Genomic DNA, 21,138 nt, shown 5'->3' with positions numbered 1-21,138 from the left:
CCTTGAAGAGCACCTGATCCTCATTTTAACGGGATCCACTGATGCACTAGTTTGGATATAAAGTATGTTTTAAAGGGGGGGTATTATGCAAAATGGACTTTTTCAAGCTTTCCATCATGTTATTATGTCATTCCCTCATTAAAAACATGCCTGAAGTGTTGCCCATTTGTTTTTTGAATGTACACACTACAGATATGTGGTCCAAATTGGAGACACTAGTACTACAGAAAACATCCTTTAAAATTCACTTCAATTGTGGTGACATAATAACTTACTTCAAACATTGGAGTAGGAATTTAGAATACATAGTAAACCTGCTTATATTGGTAGGGAAAAGCCATATCCATAAATTAAAGTTTGGAAATGGGAAGCATCCAATTATACAATGGAAATATTTTTTTTTCACTCAAACTTGGCTATAAATACTGTTTAAAGTGACGTTAGCCCGCAGTTAGCTTTGCCCGTTAGCCTGTTAGCTTCTTCGTGATTCCATTAGTGTGTATTGCTTTCTCCGGACCGGAGACAGTCAAGTTGCAAACATGGTTTTCTGTCCAGAGACACCAGGGGGAGATGAAAGACCCTCCAATCATCCCATAAACACTTGTATTACCCCCACAGGGACTACGAAAAGGATTTATTAAGGTAAACACGTTACTTAGTACTGCTTTAACTTGTTTAAAAAATGTCTCAAATAAGAAATCTGCCAAAACACTTGATTTACTACAATCACTCAATTTGTCTGTGTAATTATAAAACATGATAAAGATATAACCATAAAAAAAACACAATCCCCCCTATATGTTGTTGGCAGAGAGGACATACAGGCAATTTCCATGCCTGCCTGTCCATTCGGCCTGTGACAATACCTGTGCCCATGGGCTCGGCCGCACCTCAGTGCCGGGTCCCATGGGTGTGCACAAAAAGGTTCTCTGTATGAGGTAGAACTATGTATGCATTCGATGCCCTATATTCTTGTAGACACCCTCATTTTGCACCTGTATGCGATAATGTGCTGTGTATGTGTATATATATATATATATATTTTTTTGTGTGTGTGTAATAGAACCTCTGTAAAGGAATTGTTTTTTATGCCTCGTTAGAAAAAACGCCTATGTAAACCAATTTTCAGCATGTGTGCCGTACGGCTTGTTTTCTTTCTTTAAATCGGAGAAAGCTATATTTGTTGTAATCATGAACAAAGATTTAATTATTAAAAAAAAGAATAAAAAAAAGAAGTGTTGCCTTGGCACATTCACGTATTTTTGAGTAATCTGTAAAAACTCTGACGGCGGCCATTTTAGGGATAGGTTTGCCTGAGTCCTCCTAGGAACGCCCCCACCTCCTGGAGACGCCTCCGAGCTTTCGTCACCAGCCGAGTAACCAACCACTGCTCCTCAGCAGAACCCCCTCCCCACTGATGCCACAGACAGCGTGTGGAGGGGGCGTGTCGGAAAGGCTCAGAGGTTCTTAAAGAGACAGAGGCCTATTTCGAGACATTCACTACAGCCATTTTGAGAGAGCAATTTTATACAAGGCAGTTATTCTAATTTACTGCATTTACAGACCAACAGAAGGTTTGGTCATCATTGTAGTGTGATATAGACTGGTGCTATGGGACTGAGGATAGCAGAATACCCCCTCTTTAAAGCAGAATACCCCCTCTTTAAAGCAGAATACCCCCTCTTTAAAGCAGAATACCCCCTCTTTAAAGCAGAATACCCCCTCTTTAAAGCAGAATACCCCCTCCTCAGTCACATTAACAACTTTTTGAGTGACCAGAAAATAGCCATTTCTACTGTCCCGTGTCAGTGAACAAGTGACCCAGGATGGCGATGCTTGCAGTATCTGGGGTGATCGTTCGCTTACAACAGAACTGCATCATTCAGCAGCGTGTTTCCAAATCTCCGCCAAAACGTCATCTTTAGACCTTTATTTTTGGAGCAATAAAAAGAACAGGCATCAAAACAGTGTCTGGTTACAAGAAATGTGCCAGAAAAGCAACAATTATACAAGAAAAGTGTGACTGAAGAGCGACAAATAAGTGACAAAACCACAACAAAAAAGGCACAAAAAAATGACGGAAAAGGGACAAAAACACGACAACAAAAAACAGCAAGAAAGCGACAAAAACATGAAAAGAAAAAGAAAAGAAAAGAGCACAAGAGCAAGTGAATGCTAAGTGTTTATTGGCCGTAGCCTGGTCATGTGACTATCTCCTTTGGCGCCTTGTCCGCACCCGCTGACGGCGGGGACGGCGGGGACGGCGGGGGCGGCGGCCGCGGCGGCGGTTGCCGCCGGTGGCCGCGCCCTCGGGGTTGTGCATCGCGGGGCCGCGCCTGCGCCTGATTCGGCGCCTGCGTCTGCCTGCGGGTCCACCTCGGAGAACCATAGTAACCAGTGCCATGGCAACGGCACATGACAACGCTAGCTGTATCTGGAGTGATGTCATCATCGTGAAATGTGCGCTCAAGTTTGAAACACTTTATTTAAACCACAAACAAACAGAGACAATCCTGCAATCAATGTCAAAGGTGTAGCGGTCAGTCTTCAGTGCTATAACTGAAACTATTGTGTCAATAAATATTCACTTGTTTATGACATTTTTTGACATAGAGGAGGTGGACAGTTTCAAGTACCTGGGTGTTCACCTCAACAATAAACTGGACTGGTCCCACAACACCAACTCCCTGTACAAGAAGGGCCAAAGTCGCCTCCACCTTCTGAGGAGACTGAGGTCCTTCTGAGGAGACTGAGGTCCTTCTGAGGTCCTTCTGAGGAGACTGAGGTCCTTCTGAGGAGACTGAGGTCCTTCGGAGTGAGCAGGCCTCTGCTTAGGACTGTTTATGACTCTGTGGTGGCCTCTGCTCTCCACTACGCTGCCGTGTGCTGGGCCCCGGGCAGCACAGAGCGGGACAAGAACAGACTGAACAAGCTGGTCAGGAGGGCCAGCTCCGTCCTGGGCTGCCCCCTGGACTCTGTGGAGGAGGTGAGGGACAGGAGGGTGTTAGCCAAGCTCACCTCCATCATGGACAACACCTCCCACCCACTGCACGGGACTGTAGAAGAGCTGAGCAGCTCTCTCAGTGGCAGACTGAGACACCCTCAGTGCAGGACGGAGCGCTACCGCAAAGCCTTCATCCCCACTGCTGTCAGACTGTACAATAAGACTGTGAAGTAACATGTGCAATAATCTCTGTATCAGCTGCACTTTAGTAACTCTGATGATCTTCTTGAACGCCGACTGTAACAAGTGAGTTTCTCCTTTGTGAGATCAATAAAGGATTATCTTATCTTATCTTTTCTTATTTATTTCAGGATATAAACATCATGTTATAGCCATGTGGTAAATGGTCAGTCTGTCCCAGGGCGGCTGTGGCTACAATACTAACTTACTGAGTGTGGAGTGAATGAATAATGGCACTTTGAGAAACATGTTCCACAGGCTGATAAAGCGCAGTAAGTGTTAACTGTTGTTCTTTATGTGGCCACAGTCCTATAGACGAGTGCAGTGCCACATTTGAAAGCTAAGACCTTGTAGTTTCTGAAAAAACTTGTAAGAATTGTGTGAGTAAAACACAACTTCCAGGTGGTGGACGGCAGGTAACTGGTTAAATAATCAGTTTCAAATGGATTATTATGAGAGCGCTGTAGAGGAGTAGTGTGCTATGGACTGGTGATATGTGATTAAAAAAGCATAATACCCCCTCTTTAAAGCCACACTGTAGAATTTAATCCAATAAATAAAGTTGAAATACTAGCATTTATTTTATGACAGATATTTTCATCATTGAAAACTACTACTTCTTTTTGTTTCATGTCCCCTGAGTCAATTTTCTGTAGAATCCAGTTCTAGTGCGGTAGAACACCTCGGTACATCTAACCTAGCTTTTGGCTCAAAACCTAGAGATGGTTAAACCCCCTTTCTTCTTTGTCCCCAGGGCCATTCGACGGCACAACTCTCTAGAAGCAAAATTGTCTGCAATGTTATATCGCTAGAAACTTTATTTATTTACCAATTACCAATGTAAAATGATGTGGTTTCAGTAGTGAATGAGTGAAAGTGAATGAGACTGACAGTGAGTGTTTATACACTGTATAGGCTACATAATATGATTATTTTCTTTTTTTAACAATTTATGATACAGTTTTATAACACAGAAAATTTTTCATTTTTATAAATGTAATTTCAAGTTGCATTGGCCTGTCCTGGACAGAAAGTCTCACCAGCTGCTCCAACCTTAGAATGGCAGATATAGGCTCATTTCAATGGGAGAGGCTCATGTGAGGTGGACATTCTTTTACTTCGTGGCTCAAAGTGAGGCCTTAAGCTGAGAAAGTACTGACATTTTATACATTTCCTGAATCCCCAGAGTCTAGAGAGTTGCCCAATATCAAACATTTGTCTCTGTGATGTTCCTTGAAGAAGCAGCGTTAAACATAGTAAAACTGTTTTTATGAAAATGGTGAAAAAATGTCCTCAGGTTTGAGTTTGAGGAGCTATGGCTGCCATGGTAATAGTCACAGTGTAGTACATTTGGGCTCAAATGAAACATGAAAACGTCTTCTTTACAATGATACCAAATACAATGGTGTAAATCAGTATCTAATGGGCTGGAAATGGCCTCAACCAAAATATGGACCAGTGTCAAAAGCGACTTTTTTGACATGGGGGTGGTTCACTTCAACAGCTGAAAACTATGATAAAGCTGTAACTCTGAAAACGCTATCGTCCAAAAATATAAACCTCAGACATGGACCTACGTAAAAATCAACGATAGCCTTTGCCACCTTTTCGGTACCGATATTTGGTCTGGCCCATGGACTAAGAGGTGTAGTTTGCCATGAGGCCCCATGAACGGGCCCATTTTGTATTTAGAACTTTAGGACTGTCATTACACCATGTCTCCACTAATACACCGTGGCGCTGTTTATCCCCCTCCTCCTGCTGCTGCTTTAGTGAGTCACGGTTCCCTATAATCTTGACTTATAATGAGCAGTGGACAGACTTTTTTACTCGTGTCTCCAGCAGATTATATTTTCTAAAGTGAAACCAGTTTATTGTGACTCATTATGACCTCAGGAACCTCAGCTTCTGCTCTGAGGGAAACTCATGCAGAGAACTGCATTATGGGAGTTGTCAGGTGACCCGCTCCTGCTCATGTCTCGTCTTCTCTCCCAGTGAGCAGTACACAGGGAGGCCACCAGAGGGCGTTCTTGCTTGGGCCCCCTTGGTACTCTTGCTCTGCCACTGGGTTTAGAGACTAATTTGGCCCAACAGTATATCTTATTATATTTGGTCGAGACAGCGCTGATGAGGATTTTCCTTTTTCCGTCGTACGATGTGTTGTGTCACCTGACTGTTCAGAACCGTCTCCGTTCTCCCGCTCGAGGCCCGTAGTCGCAGGAATGAGAGGACGGGGCTGCCTCAGTGAGCTCCTCTCTGCTCCCGGACTGTAGCCTCGCAGTTCAGAGTAAATGTCATCTTTATTGATCTCCTCAAATCGATGTGTTTTCTCTGTGACTGCGGCTCCGCTCGCGCTGAGACCAAAGCTCTCGACATCGTCTGAGGGAAAAGGCGAGAAAGACAAAAGCCAGATCAAAATGTGGATCACTGTGAGCTGTAGTTAAAGGGACTGTTTTCCTAAGCACTTTAAACCATTTTTACATGAGAGTCCTGGACAAGTATTACATTATAGACTCATTTATTGTTAAGTTAAATAAACCCTCTTGATTCTCCAGCAGAGGAACGATGCACAATATTCCCAAAGGTTTTTGAGTTTATTAATCATCTGTTTCCTCCAAAACTTCCCGTGGCCTCTGTCGTAGCCAGTGTTGGGGAGAAACACAGTAACACAAGTGTTTAAAAAACTCATTTTTAGAGTTGTAAATCCAGCACAGCTACTCTTTAAACTAAGGGTATTTATAAACAGAATTTACTTTCCTTTAGAGCAGTGGTTCTCAACCTTTTGGAGCCGTGACCCTAATTATAGCAGGTAAAGGGGTTCGTGACTCCCTGCCCGGGTCACACCGTGAGAAATAGGAACACTAGCCTACAAAATCTTAAAAAGCAAAGAAAAAAACAAATGGCTGAAATAAAATTCATCAAACTTCGATCAAATAATGGCACTCTGGTAAAATAGCACACACATGCTACAATAAAACATTAGATTATATGCTACAGAAAATATGTATATTTTATCTAAATGATCTGGCGACCCCCCAAAATTTGTCTCGCGACCCCCTTGGTATGGTATGTTTTTTATTTAGACAGGGACAGTGCACAATTTAACATTGACCAAAAGGAAAGATGCATTGTGCCAGGTGATAGCAAAGATGCTAATTTCCACCTGTCGTCCCTGGGCTGTTACAGTACAAAAAATGATTTTAAATGTAGATGAATATTTGACCATGGATTTATACATTTTGACATCATTAAAAACCTACATTTAATTACCCCCAGGTTGAGAACCAGTGCTTTAGTCAAAGGACACATCGCTCAATCATGACATTCCCTTTCATCAGATACGCGATAATCAAATCATGTGCATTGCTGCCGGTTTCAGAAGCAGAGAATCGACCTGCTCGTGACAAAGGCATGCTGGGTAATCGGGAGTCGCCGCTGGTCACGGAGATGTCTCCGAAGCGTCCCCAAGAGATGAGGTGAGTCTCCAGGTAGTCTCGGTGAAAGAGAACAGGTTCAGCAGAGTCTCCACATGGTCTCCGAGAGGTCTGTGGCCATTTTGCGAACACTATTTGTTGTCCTTAACCTGTGAGACGTCCCTGAGATCTGTCGGAGGCTTGAAAAAGTCTCAGCTGAAATCAAAATCTGTTTGGTTTCACCGGGACGACCTGGAGACTCGCCTTAATTATTTAAAGCTCAGATGAATGATATGAAATACACACATGATGAATGATTGATGGATCTTCTCCCGGAGTCTGGTGGTGGTAGAGGACGAGACCTGGGGCGGCCACTTGACGACGAGCAGAGCCGAGGGGCGGAGGAGGGGCGGAGGAGGGGAGCAGCACAGCAGGGAAACAGCTGAGCGATGGACGAGGAAGCTTCAGAAGAGGATCCTGAGCGATGAACGGCTGAAGCAGGAATGAGCAGCTGCTGTGATTGGCTGTCGCGAAGCTGCGGCTTGAGATAAGGCATGTGATTGGACGATTGGTGAAGAGCTGCCAGTGATGAAGCAATGAATGGGAGCTGTAGGCAAGGCCGTGGGAACCCAGGGTGCTGAGGGACGCAGCACCCCCTGGTGGATAGTTTGTGAACTGCAGGCAATATTAACCCCTTAACTCCCACCTGAACCGAGCACATTTTCTCCAGCTTTACCCCCAGTCCAAAAGCTTCTGGAAAAAAGGTGTGGAAATAGCAACAAAACTGAGACGAAAACAAGGATGGAAATGTGACAAAAAAGTGAGAAAACATTGACAAAAAAGTGACGGAAAAAATGACAAAAAAAAGACAAAAAATGACAAAAAATGTGACAAAAAAGTGAGAAAACATTGACAAAAAAGTGACGAAAAAAATGACAAAAAAATGACAAAAAAATGACAAAAAAAGAACAAAAAAGACAAAAAAAGACAAAAAAAAAGAACAAAAAATGACAAAAAATGTGACAAAAAAGTGAGAAAACATTGACAAAAAAGTGACGAAAAAAATGACAAAAAAATGACAAAAAAATGACAAAAAAAGAACAAAAATGACAAAAAAAGACAAAAAAAAGAACAAAAAATGACAAAAAATGTGACAAAAAAGTGAGAAAACATTGACAAAAAAGTGTCGAAAAAAATGACCAAAAAATGACAAAAAAAGACAAAAAAAGAACAAAAAATTACAAAAAATGTGACAAAAATGTGACAAAAAATGACAAAAATGACAAAAAAGACAAAAAAAGACAAAAAAAAGACAAAAAAAGACAAAAAAGACAAAAAAGGAGTTGAATACCCCCCCAAAAAAGATGGAATCTGATGACGTGAGGAAAAAGATCCATTTAGATGAGTTTTGTAGATCTTAGCTTTCAAATGAGGCGTTACACTGGCCTACAGGATTTGGGTAAAGCTGAACTGGAGAAAATGCTCTCGGTTCAGGCGGGAGTTAAGAGGTTAATAAATAGGATTTATGCACAGAAAAAGTATTTTGGGGGTAAATTTTGTCCCTCAGCGCCCCCTAACTAAAATATCTTCCCACGGCTCTGGCTGTAGGTCTTCATTTCCTCCATAAATAGCACAATTATTTCCTTTTTTTACTCAATTTCCAATGTCAAGAAATGTGTGAAAATTATTTGGAGGAATAATTTTCACATGAGATGAACCTGTGAATTTGCAGATCTTCCACACTTTATTATTGCTCTGGTTCTTAGTATAGGCATCGGAAGTATAGGCATTGACTTTTCTGACCACCGTGTCCCCGAAACCCCGCGGTCCCGTCTCCCCTTCCCCTCTTCCTCCTGTCAGTTCCTTGCCTCCTCTCCTCGTCTTCCTCCCTTCCTCGCGGGCCGCATACTAATACCTTTTATTCCTCCCCGCGAGTGTCTCCAGATCCCCCATAAATTTGCCGGGCTCACCGTGACTCACAGACCTCCCCTCCTCCTCCTCCTCCTCCTCCATCCCTCCATCCCGCCTCAGTCTCCGGGGCCACTTTTATTTTTAAGGCTTCTCCGCGCTCTCGTGTTAGTCAGCCGAAGAACACGGCGAGATGACGCAGAGTGCGCTGAGATAATAGGATCAGACGAAGAGGCCGCTCACTTACGTACGAAGTCTGCACCAACATTAACGGGAGATTTGAGACTTTTTTTGCTTTTGGCCTCTCTGTAACGCTCGTCTTTAACACCGACAGCTGACAGCGCTTCACTGTTCGCGACTCGGGCTCCAAACGACTCCGGCTGGAATATTTTAGCGCCGCATTTGCACATTCGTGTTTCCAAAAAGGCAGGTGAGCTCGCATTTACATATTGTCGGTGTGAAGGGAACTAAAAACAACCCGTTAGAGCGAGGCTGAATTTGGCTTTGGAAGCTCAAATGATGTTTTAAACCACTTAAAGCTGAACTATGTAACTCGTGCCCCTAGAGGCCTTAAGCGCAACTGCAGGTGTCGTAGCATGTCGCGTTTTTTTACTCATTAATTGTCCGTGAGAGTAAACACTACGCTGACAGAAAAGACAAAGGGACAGAGGGATATTGTTCATCCAATTACACAATGGAGATAATTTTTTTTCACTCAAACTTGGCCGTAAATACTGTTTAAGTGGCGCTAGCCCGCAGTTAGCTTTGCCCGTTAGCATGTTAGCTTCTTCTCCATGATTCCATTAGTGTGTATTGGTGACTCCGACCCTGGTTTTCTGGCCAGAATCACCAGGGGGAGATGAAAGACCCTCCAATCATCCCATCAACTCTTGTATTCCCCCCAAAAGCTGATATTTGTGCGTATTTGGTCAAGGTCAAAGGTCAAATAGGCACAAATATAAACTTTTTTTTCCACATTAAAAGTTGCATAATGCACCTTTAACCTCTTACCACCCGCCTAAACCAAATGCATTCTGTCCTCTTTTGGCTGCGTAACACCTCATTTGAAAGCCAAGACCCACGAAACTGAGCTTTTTCCTCGCGTTGTTGCTGTGTTGTGTCACCTTTTGTATGTTTTTATTTAATTTATTTTTTTGTGACATTTTTGTTGAAGTTTTGTCACGTTTTTGTTGAATTTTTGTCACATTTTTGTTGAATTTTTGTCACATTTTTGTGAAATTTTTGTCATTTTTTGTTGAATTTTTGTCATTTTTTGTTGAATTTTTATCATTTTTTGTTGATTTTTTGTCATTTTTTGTTGAATTTTTGTCACATTTTTGTGAAATTTTTGTCATTTTTTGTTGAATTTTTGTCACATTTTTGTTGAATTTTTGTCACATTTTTGTTGAATTTTTGTCATTTTTTGGTTGAATTTTTGTCATTTTTTGTTGAATTTTTGTCATTTTTTGTTGAATTTTTGTCATTTTTTGTTGAATTTTTGTCACATTTTTGTAGATTTTTTGTCATTTTTTGTTGAATTTTTGTCACATTTTTGTTGAATTTTTGTCACATTTTTGTTGCGTTCACATCCTTGTTTTCTTCTCATTTTTTGTAGCTATTTGGTGCTTTTTTTCCCAAGAAGCTTTTTGATTAGGGTAAAGCCAAACTGGAGAAAATGGGATCCGTTCAGGCGGGAGTTAAGAGGTTAAATCTGCCCATATTTCATCACTAGATGCGCCTCCTTCGAAGCAGCGAGAAGCAGACACGAGAGACGAGAAATAATAATAAGCTGCTTCCGTGTCCAAACTGTTGAGCGTTAAAGAGACAAACTGCAAAAACCTTCATCTGAATCTCCCGCTGAAATAACAGCAGAGAAAAAGCCAAAAACTGTTTTACACCTATAGAATCATATAGCTCACCAATGTAATATTTCTTTGTGATCAGATGCTTAGAAAGAGTCTTGTAGTCAGTTGTGGCAAAAGTGGGCGGGGCGAAAGAAGGTGAAAACAAAGCCCTGAAAACTAAAGTTGATTTGAAACCTTATTTAGCTATTTTTGGTATTGCAGTAAACTCTTTGCACTAGAAAATATTGGCTTTTATATCACTAATTGCTTGACGAAAAAATTAACTTTTTTGGAAATCACCTAAAGCACCTTTTAAAGCAGCACTAAGTAACTTGTTTACCTTAATAAATCCTTTCCGTAGTCCCTCTGGGGGTAATACAAGTGTTAATGGGATGATTGGAGGGTCTTTCATCTCCCCCGGTGTCTCTGGCCAGAAAACCGCAATTGCAACTTTGCCGGCATCCGAGTCGGAGTCACCAATACACACTAATGGCATCACAAAGAAGAAGCTAACAGGCTAATGGGCAAAGCTAACTGCGGCTAGCTCCACTTAAACAGTATTTACAGCCAAGTTTGGGTGAAAAGACATGATCTCACTTGTGTAATTGTATGAACAATATCCCTCTGTTACTTTGTCTTTTCCGTCAGCGTAGTATTTACTCTCACGGACAATCAATGAGTAAAAAAACGCAACATGCTACGACACCTGCAGTGGCGCTTCAGGCCTCTAGGGGCATGAGTCACTGCTTTAATATCTCAGTGGTTTCACGATGTTTTATCATTTCTTAGAATGAAGAAAATAAATCTCGCAATGAAAGGAAATGAGGAAAAATTCAAACACAAATGGGGTTCCGTTATTGAATATTGTAAATCAGGGGTCGGCAAGTTTGTGTCACGGAGGGACGATTTTCATCATCGCCAAAACACCGAGGGCCGAACCTCACCAGTGTAGCCTAAAGTAAAGAACCGTTTTCTGCTAAAGTCGTCTGGCCTCGAGACCCGCCATTACCTTAACAACAAGCTGCGACCCAAATAAAACTGTAATTTGTCATATATCGATTAAAATATTGCGTTTACCACATGTTTTTATTGAACAAGCCGTAGATTTGCTTTTAAGACTGAAATTATGATCAAAACTACCTAATATTAATTTTAACAATCTCCTGTGTTTCCGTGTTGTTTCAGATGGAAAATATTTAAAAAGTCCTGAGCCACCAGTTGAGAATCACTGTTTAACATTATATACAGTGGGGAAAAAAAGTATTTGGCCAAAATCCAATACAATGTCAATGTGAAACTGGCCAAATACTTTTTTTCCCCACTGTATATGACCTAGTGAGATATTTTTGCAAGGAAATTTTAAAAACACTGACACTATTTCTCGCATTGTTAGACTTTAACAGGTATTTGATCCCTTATTTGCATAATAATATTTCTCAAAATCATATTGAGGGCCAGAGGTTCTGTGCTGGACGGGCCTGACGTTGTAATGTAAATCATTTCAAACCTTGCCTTCAGATTAAAGGAACAGGCCGCCATTATTCCCATACTGAGATTCTTCTTATCTGAGCTTAGACGAGTTGATACGTACCTGTCTGGTCTTTGTATGTGCGCTCAGTCACACAAATAGACAAGCATTTGGCCTCTCCTAATGTATTCCTATGGCTCCAAACGGGGGTGAAGTCGGTCTTCCAAGGGCACAAAGACCAGACAGGTACGCATCAACTCGTCTAAGCTCAGGTAAGAACATATCTCAGTATGGAAGAACTGTGGCCTGTTCCTTTAAATTAAATTTGACTTGATTTTTGTTCACTGTACGCTCACTGTTTGGGGAGAAAAATAAGAAAAAAGTACATTAACCTGACCGCACAATCCCACTGCAAACGTCTCTCCCTCAGATTCACTCATCCTACTACACGACGCTCCCCTCGCCGTATCGCCAAAGCACTTCTCTCGTCTCGCAGCGACAGTGCGCGTCCAATCAAACCCTCATCTGTATTCATTCGTTCATTTGGCGCTGGAGGAAACGCCGCGCTCTTGTCATAACAGGGCGCCGCCGTAAACAGCGGGTCTAAAAACAGACCGTAATAAATGCGGCCGGTGTTTTTGGTATTCGTTACCGAGCTCCGGGCTGACAGGCAGGAGGCGAGACGTCTCCGGAAACCTGCCGCCCCCAAAAACCGGCGCAGCTGTCTGGAAGAACGGCTTCAGCCAGGACGACTTCTCTGACAAATATTGTGAGCTGAAGATGCAAATTTCAGAAAAAGGAGATTTCAGGGCTGGACATAAAGTACAGGAACATCAAGAAAACAGGAATATGAACAAACAATATATAACACAGGAATCTACCTTCACCTTATTCACTTTTATCCAGCTGAAACCATTCCATCTGCACTGTGCTGCGGGTGAGAAAAATAAAAAAATCATCTTGTGTATTTGTAAAAGTACCGTGACAAAATGACAAAGTGCTCTATCCATCTTAAATGTAGTACACGTGAGAAGTATTCATCAGAAATATCACTCATGTAAAGTAGAAGTCATAGAACACACAAGAAATCGATGGTCAGTGTTTCAGCCCCGTTCATGATTATGATCCAGAGAGTGGTTTGTGAAACCAACATGGCCGCTCAATCTCCTCCTACAGATCATGTTCCTTAAAAGGGCAAAAAGGCGGGTCATCTACAAGCCTCCACGGTGCTCCAGAGCCTGTCAATCAAAGACTCAGGCTTAAACCGTTTATTTCTACGACACAAAACAAAGCGTGGTTAAAAATGTGACACTGAGCCCAGTATTATCACATGAGTCACAGCATTTGGCTTCTAGAACCTCCATGTCCAGAGATACATGGGGTCACAGTCTGGAGTTGTGTGATTTGAATCTCGCTCCGGCAAAACCAAGACGAGCCAATCACAGCACGAGAGGCGGGTGTTAACGGTACGTCATCTTCCGTGCTAGGATTTCCCATCAAACACCAGTGCTCCTCATGTAACCAACACAGTGAAGATGGCGGCCGCGACTCAACGATCTTTTACCAGAGCCCTTTGTTCTGTTTTAAATGAGCTGGACTTAAAGCCACAGAAGCTGCTCTGAGGACTTTCACCAGAACATTTACTCCACTGCACGTGTGGACGACAAACAATCATGGTGGAGGACGTGAACACAACGCATAGGTCGTTGTGTTTGATTGGTTCGCTCTCGCTAGCCCCGCCTCCAGTCTCCATTTGGAAATGGTGACCACAATTCCAGACTGTCTTTCTATGTAGAAGGCTTTACAAGCTTTACATCATGTTATTATGTCATTCCCTCATTAAAAACATGCCTGAAGTGTTGCCTTGGCACATTCACGTATTTTTGAGTAATCTGTAAAAACTCTGATGGCGGCCATTTTAGGGATAGGTTTGCCTGAGTCCTCCTAGGAACGCCCCCACCTCCTGGAGACGCCTCCGAGCTTTCGTCACCAGCCGAGTAACCAACCACTGCTCCTCAGCAGAACCCCCTCCCCACTGATGCCACAGGCAGCGTGTCGGAAAGGGTCAGAGGTTCTTAAAGACATAGAGGCCTATTTCAAGACATTCGCTACAGCCATTTTGAGAGAGACGTTTTATACAAGGCAGTTATTCTAATTTACTGCATTTACAGACCAACAGAAGGTTTCGTCATCATCGTAGTGTGATATAGACTGGTGCTATGTGATTGAAAAAGCATAATACCCCCTCTTTAAGCAGTGCAAGTGAGGTGCAAAGTCTTCATAGGAATCCTGTTTACAAAGTGTCTTTTGGAGTCACACTTGGCCACCAGGGGGCGGCATCAGGCTCGGAATTTGATATTTTTAAACCTGTAAGAAATAAATCTTCAAAAATGTTGTTGGTAATGCTTTTATAATAAGAACACATAAATGAATGCATAATTCATGATGAACACATACATTCATTAATCATGTTCTTGCGTGAGCTCATGCGTTTTCATGAATAAATGCAGAATTAATTTACATAGTTCATTAAGGCAATGAAATCATTAAAGATCATGATGAATTCTGTGTTCAGAACAGACGACTTCGCTTCAGTTTCTCCTAAAACATATTTGGCATAAAGCACTTTCCTCGCCCTAGAAGTATCTTAAATTGATACTTTTACTTTATTGTTACTTTCCACCACTTTTGGGCTTTAATCAAGTGCCAAACCTTTACACCAAAGCATCCAAAGACAAACAGGGCTCTCTCTAAGTCCCGCAGATCTCGGTCTAAACCAAAGCATTTCTCAGCCCGGCCTGACCCACACGAGGTCAGAGCGTTTGTCTCTCAATCGCACAGAAGTGAAACGGCACCACAGTTTGAGAAACATAAGTCATTTCTGCCTGAGAGCGATCGCTGTCGTGATGTCTGACGCTCCATCGCACTTCACCAATTAGTATTTCAGAGACAGAGAGCGCTTTAAATCACAGCTAATGGCGACGTCCCGGGAGAGAAAATGTTCTGTTTGACGTCAGAGCCTCGGAAACACTCACAAAATACAGATGACTTTCATTTTCCTCTTTGCTGTATCGACTGGACGAGGGAGGAATATAATGTATCGCACAATGAGCTCTTCCATCTCAGACACTAAAACCATACAGTTTAGCTTCTGGTATATTTCTAACAGTTGTGGGTTTGGTTGTGTTTGTGGTGGCGGCACAAATAGTTTGGGAAACCCTGCAGTCGATGAGATTAAATCACTTCAGGAGCGTGTAGACAATATAGGGCAGAGGTACTGGGCCAACATCCATCTCGAGAGGCGCACGTGGCTAAAAGAGGCGTCTGCTGAGACTTTGTTAGTTTAGTTTTTATGTTTTGTTCCTCTACACTGGGCCACATGTGAGCCAGGATAAAGGCTGTGGATAAAAGCTTCTGCAAAGTCAAAAGATCCAGTGTTAAGTTCATTTTTCACCCAGATCTTGTACTGATGACGGGAGAATGTAACTTTGGTATATGACCAAAGTTACATTGAATGATTTAGTTTTATCACAGTGATTGTCTCTAACTCGGATCATGCAGACACGGATCATTACTGTACGAGGAGTGGGCGGGGCCTAAGTGTCTGAGACAGAGCTGCCTTAAACAGAACAGTCTTAATTCTTAATTCAGTATAATCAGTGCTTAATTTGATCCCCCATTTTCAGGTTTTCAGGGTAAAGGATCCGGCAAAGATTTGATCTGATATAACGGTGTTTAACGAGAGTGTTCCAGCAATTGTTTTGGCCTGTTCCCCGAATCCATCACATCAGACCAGAAGTGTTCCTGAAAATACTCTTTTACAAATGAAGCACTGAGTATAATATTGTAATGCTGCACACACGTGATGAATGAGATGGATAATGAGTCCATTACGAAACCCCTTCTTTGCATCAGGGGCTGGACTGGGACTGAAAAACAGCCCTGGACTCTGACCAGCCTGGCCCAAATTAGCGTAATTGTGACACTTCCACAAATACATATTTTAACCTCTTACCGCCTTAACATTAACGAGTGCATTTTCCCCAGGTCGACTTTTTTGTTTTTGTTTTGTTTTTTTATTGGTATCATCAGCAAAAAGAACTGGAAAAGTGGTCGTAGAAACAGAAGCAAAATCATTAATATAAAAAATAAATAATAATGGTCCCAAAATTGAACCTTGTGGTGCACCATACTCCACGGAATTCCTTTTAGATTCATGTTTTTTTATACTGGGCTTTACCCAAATCTAAAAGCTTCTCCACTGGAGATCAACAATGTAACGCCTCATTTGAAAGCTAAGACCTACAAAAGTGACGGAAACTTTTCGTCACGTCGCCACATTTTTGTCATATTTTTGTTGTTTTTTTAATCATTTTTTCTATCATTTTTGTTGTGTTTCTCAAGTTTTTGTTTTGTTTTCATCCTCTTTTTCTCGCTATTTTGATGCTTTTCTTTTTAGCTTTTAGATTTGGGTAAAGCTCGGTTGAGGTGGGACTGGTGGCCCTAGAGCCAGTGGCCCTTCTGTGCTCTTCCAGAATGGACATATGGACAGTCCGCCCCTGCTTTGCATTGACCACAACCTAAAACTTGTGTGAGACTTTTCATCTCTGCTGTAACAGATACTGTATGTCAGTAATCTGAAGGTTATGCTTCAGTTTATATGACATATAAACTGAAGCATAAACTATGTGTCTGTAAAGACAGGTAAGTGTTAATTTCCATAAATTCCTGTTAATTCCCTTGACACATTTCCAATGTTGAAAATTCCCTGAATTTTAACCTCATTCGGGATGTTCATCTGATCTCAGTCTTTGGGCTCACGGTGTCACTGAACCTGAAAAACTAAAACCAGATGAGAACAGTTAAAGGACATGTTTTGTCTCCTGGTCCGGGAGTGTAATTCTAAGACAAATCTAAAATGTTGTTGAGCAAATGTTCCAATTGGGAATTAAACTTGAGACATCTCATAATCCCCTCCTGGAACCACCACCTTAACGTGGTGGAGGGGTTTGAGCACCTGAATGATCCTGGAGCTCTGTTGTCGGGGGCTTTGTGCCCCTGGTAGGGTCTCAGGGCAAACAGGTCCTATAGGTGACGGGTTCAGACAAAGAGCGGTTCAGAAGAACCTTATGAGAGACCAACAGGTCCGGTTAATCATGAGGCCGTCCTTCTGTGGACCCACCACCTGCAGGAGGAGCCATGAGGGGCTGGTGCAGCTCCAACAGCTGCCCCCACGACCCGGCAACAGAAAAGTGGAAGAAGATGGATGGATGAATATCTCATAATCTTTGGGGACTTTCTCGATAACGATGATGAAACGATAATGTTGCAAACCACAAAACAAATGTGCAGCAAACATCTACATTCACATTGTTTTGTCGCTCGAAACGATAATTCTTCTGAATAGACGGAAACTATTTTTTCCACAGGAGATAAACTACATTTGTAAACTTGCATTGGCCTATATCACCACTTTCCTGCAATCTCGATATTATCTTGTCTAAGATATACTGCCCACCTTAGACTTTAAAGACTATAAAGAGGTGAATGCATTTCTTCACGTTTGTACAAAGAGAAGACTTTAAAGTATGGAGTCTCTATTTTGAAACCTCCCTGATCGCTCAAACAAAAAACTAAAACGTGAAAAATATGAAGACCAATCCAACCATATGTCAGCCACAGATAAAGCCATATCCCTGCTCGTGGAGCGCGCGGGAGAGAGAGAGAGAGAGAGAGAAAGGGCGGGGATGATCCTGCCTCGTATCCGCCGCCGTCACCACCTCCTCACAGCGCGAGGGAGGAGGAGAAGAGGAGCCGCAGCCGCCGCCGCCGTCGCCGCGCACGGACCCGCGGGAGGAGCTTTTTTTACGCGAGGACCCAGCCTGGACCCGAATATGCCCCGACGCACGGACCGTACCCCCCGCGCCCCCCGCCTGCCCCTGTGAGAGACGCCATGGGCTGCATAGGATCCAGGACCATCGGTGAGTCCCGCCGCGTTCACCAATGTCACCATGTGCTCCGTTACGGACAGGTTGGAGGCTCCGCGCGCCCTTGTCTCCGCAAACTCGCGACTTTATTTCTTCATTTTCACGCCACATGATCTGACTGGCGGTGCTGACGGGCTGCATGAGCGAGTGGGTAGATCTGACTGGCACCGGGGGAGAAGGAGGAGGGAAGGCGACCGGAGCGCGCGCAGGCAATTAAGGCAACGCGCTTATCGTACGAGGCAGCGGCGCGGAGGAGATGCCTCTGCCTCGTGCGATTGACTCGAAATCCTAAGGTCATCGGCGCCTTCAGAGTCCCCCCCCCCCTCTCTTTCCCCTCCATCTTCTTCTCCCGTGGCCGTCTCTCCCGTGCGTCATAAATTGAGAGGGCGCACACCGGCTCCGCTGCGAGAACACCAGCCGCGCAGGCGACAGGAGCGGGGATTTTGTTTTTGTTCCGAGTCTTTGTGCGTCTTTGTGTGGGGTTCTCGCAAGGATGAGGTGGCCCTGAATGCGTGGCGCTCAAGAAATGCTTTGGGAGATGATTATTAGGGTCACTGTTGGACCACGAGACGAGCGCCGGTGGTTTGACTTTGAGATTTGTAGCAGCGCGCGCGCGTTTTAAGTAGAGGAAATGAGGATCGTTCGGGCGCACTTGGGCTTATTAGTCATCTGCTGTTTTAGATTTCATTAGGATTAGTTTATTTTATTAGTGATGCGTTCAAGTTGGGTGTTTTTTTCTGGTTGAGACATAGTTCCGACACACTCTACATAAAAATGATGAAAACCGGGATTAGTTTAACCTCTTAACCCCCACCGGCACCGAGCACTTGTTCTCCAGTTTTACTCTTTAAAAGCGACAGAAGCGAGGATAAAAAACGCAACAAAAAGAGCAACAGAAATGTGCCAGAAAAGCAACAATAACACAATAAAGAAGCGACAAAAAAAATCGTCAAAACAGCGACAAAAATCAGGATGAAAATACAACAAAAGCGCGGCTAAAAAGTGGAGAAAAAGCAAAAAAAGAGCGACAAAAGAGTGTAAAAAACATGGACAAAAACGCAACAAAAATGTGCCAGAAAAGCAACAATAACACAATAAAGAAGCGACAAAAAAATCGTCAAAACAGCGACAAAAATGAGGATGAAAATGCAACAAAAGCGTGACTAAAAAGTGGAGAAAAAGCAAAAAAGAGCGACAAAAGAGTGTAAAAAACATGGACAAAAATGCAAAAAAAAATGTGCTGGAGAAGCAACAATAACACAATTAAAAAGTGACAGAAATGCACAGAAAAAAGCAATGAATTTAGCAATGAAAAATGACAGAAAAATGTGACGACATTGCAACAAAAAAGTCACCATCAGTGTGGAAGGACTTAGCTTTCAAATGAAGCGTTACCCATGTGAGCTGTGAGCTCCAGTCGAGAAGCTTTTAGATTTGTCGTCTCGTGATCAGAAGGTCAGTGGTTTGAATCCCAGCTTCTGAAGGTGCCCACTGTTGTTGTGTCCTTGGGCAAGACACTTCACCCTCCTTGAAAAGACATATCGTTATAGTATCGATATCGAGATATGAACATTCAAAACATTAAGATAGAAAAAAGCAAGATATAAACGATATAGATTTTCTTCTTTATTATTATGTTTTTATTTTTCTGAAAAATGTTTTTTTTCACCCAAACCATAGTTATATCGTATCGATGTCGAGATATCGGGCATGAATATCGAGGTATGAGATTTTGTCCATATCGTTCGTCCTTACTGCGCACACTGGTGCATGAGTCAGAGAGTGAGTGACTGGTTCTTTACTGTAAAGCCTTTGGGCCTGAAAAAGGTAGAAAAGCACAATATAAGTCGAGTCCATTTACCGTTTGGGTAAAGCTGAACAGGAGGAAATGCACTCGGTTGATGTGGAGGGTAAGAGGTTAAATGTTTCGATGTTTCTGACTCGATTCAATACATTTTGTCTTTATTTCAGGTTGATTTATTAACCTCTTAACCCCCGCCTGAATCGAGCACATCTGAAAGGTTCTTGGAAAAAAGATCTGTTTAGATCCGTTTTGTTGGTCTTAGCTTTCAAATAAGGGGTTACACTGGTCTGTGGGCTGGAACCTTTTAGATTTGGGTTGAGCTGAACTGGAGAAAATGCACTCGGTTAAGGCGGGGTTTAGAGGTTAAGTAAGAAAGTAAAACTGCCAATGGAACAAGAGCAATTTTACCCCATTGGCAAAGAAATGATCCTGAAATAAAGACGTGTAAAAGAGACAAACGAAACAGAGAAAATCACTGTTACAGTTTCTCCAAAGCTGTGCTGATGCTGCTCTGGTCAGGCTGTAGAAGAACAATTATAACGACATTGTGTGAGTCCATGAGCCTTATCATAAATGTATACAGCATTTCTTATGCTACTTGTGGCTTATAGAATTTAGCGTTTGTGTAGCAGCACCACAGGGGGGCAGTGTAGAGCAGGTGTGCTGTAATCTTTAGACCACAGACTGTATATATAAATAGACAGCTCCTCCTCACTGCTTTACCCCGTTTACAACAATGACCACGTTCGAGGGGGAAATCATGGCGGATTTACAGACTCCTCCTCCCCAGCTCTGATGAAGCATGTTCCTAAAAAGGGCGTAAGGGCGGGATCTTCACTGTAGACTCCGCCCTTGCGTGACGTGTAGCTCGTGCTGCTCCAATGCTAACAGTCCGTTCCTCATTAGTACGAGACTTCTAAAATGTTTCTTTTATTGTAACTAACCCAGCGTTTTCACAGGAGGAATATCAAACCAATTCCCAAAATTAGGCACCAGGCTCTAAAGTTGTGTCTAAAGTGCAATGCTTTCCAATGGGAGACTATATGGAGGTACTACAGCAATGGCGGAGCAACGGACACCTCTAGTGTCGTCGTCACAAAGCAGAGCAGCCAGCGGCCATTGCTTTAGCATGTTAGCTTGTGCATTTACAGTTCTGCCTCTGGATGTCTTCATTATCAGAGGTCAGAGGTACATATCTACTTATTCCATTGGCAGATTCTAGTCATTTTAATTGATCAAGATATGACTTTTCTTCAGTGTAATCTAGTTATTTATTTTTTACAGTATGTGCTCTGAGTGAGAAGTTTGTTTGGACTATTTCATGACGGAAACGATGCTTGACAATAATAATGAAGAAATTGTGGAATAGTGTGACTTCTAAGGGGAGTGTTGTAACATGTGGGAGCAAAGTGACCGTGTGCCAGTGTGACCCGCTTCATAAAACATGCATGTCCCGCTTCAGTCTGGCTGCAGAGGGGTTTCAGAGGGGTTTCACCGAGGCTTCACCGAGGCTTCACCGAGGCTTTACCG

General features: G+C 42.7%; 1 protein-coding gene across 4 annotated transcripts in view; it reads left to right on the top strand.

Moving 5' to 3' along the window:
* Positions 1-17,572: 17,572 nt before the first annotated feature.
* The window catches only part of LOC306973898 (uncharacterized protein), a 73,673-nt gene continuing 70,107 nt past the window's right edge, over positions 17,573-21,138 (top strand). For all 4 annotated transcript variants that reach the window (XM_079570978.1, XM_079570977.1, XM_079570976.1 and 1 more), the window contains exon 1: positions 17,573-17,798. In XM_079570978.1, the coding sequence (XP_079427104.1) occupies positions 17,771-17,798 (28 nt within the window). In that variant the 5' untranslated portion in view covers positions 17,573-17,770. The remainder of the gene's footprint in view (positions 17,799-21,138) is intronic.

Source organism: Gobius niger (genome assembly GCF_951799975.1).
Source record: "Gobius niger genome assembly, chromosome: 14".
Taxonomy (NCBI): domain Eukaryota; kingdom Metazoa; phylum Chordata; class Actinopteri; order Gobiiformes; family Gobiidae; genus Gobius; species Gobius niger.
This window is presented reverse-complemented; position numbering and strand designations above follow the sequence as displayed.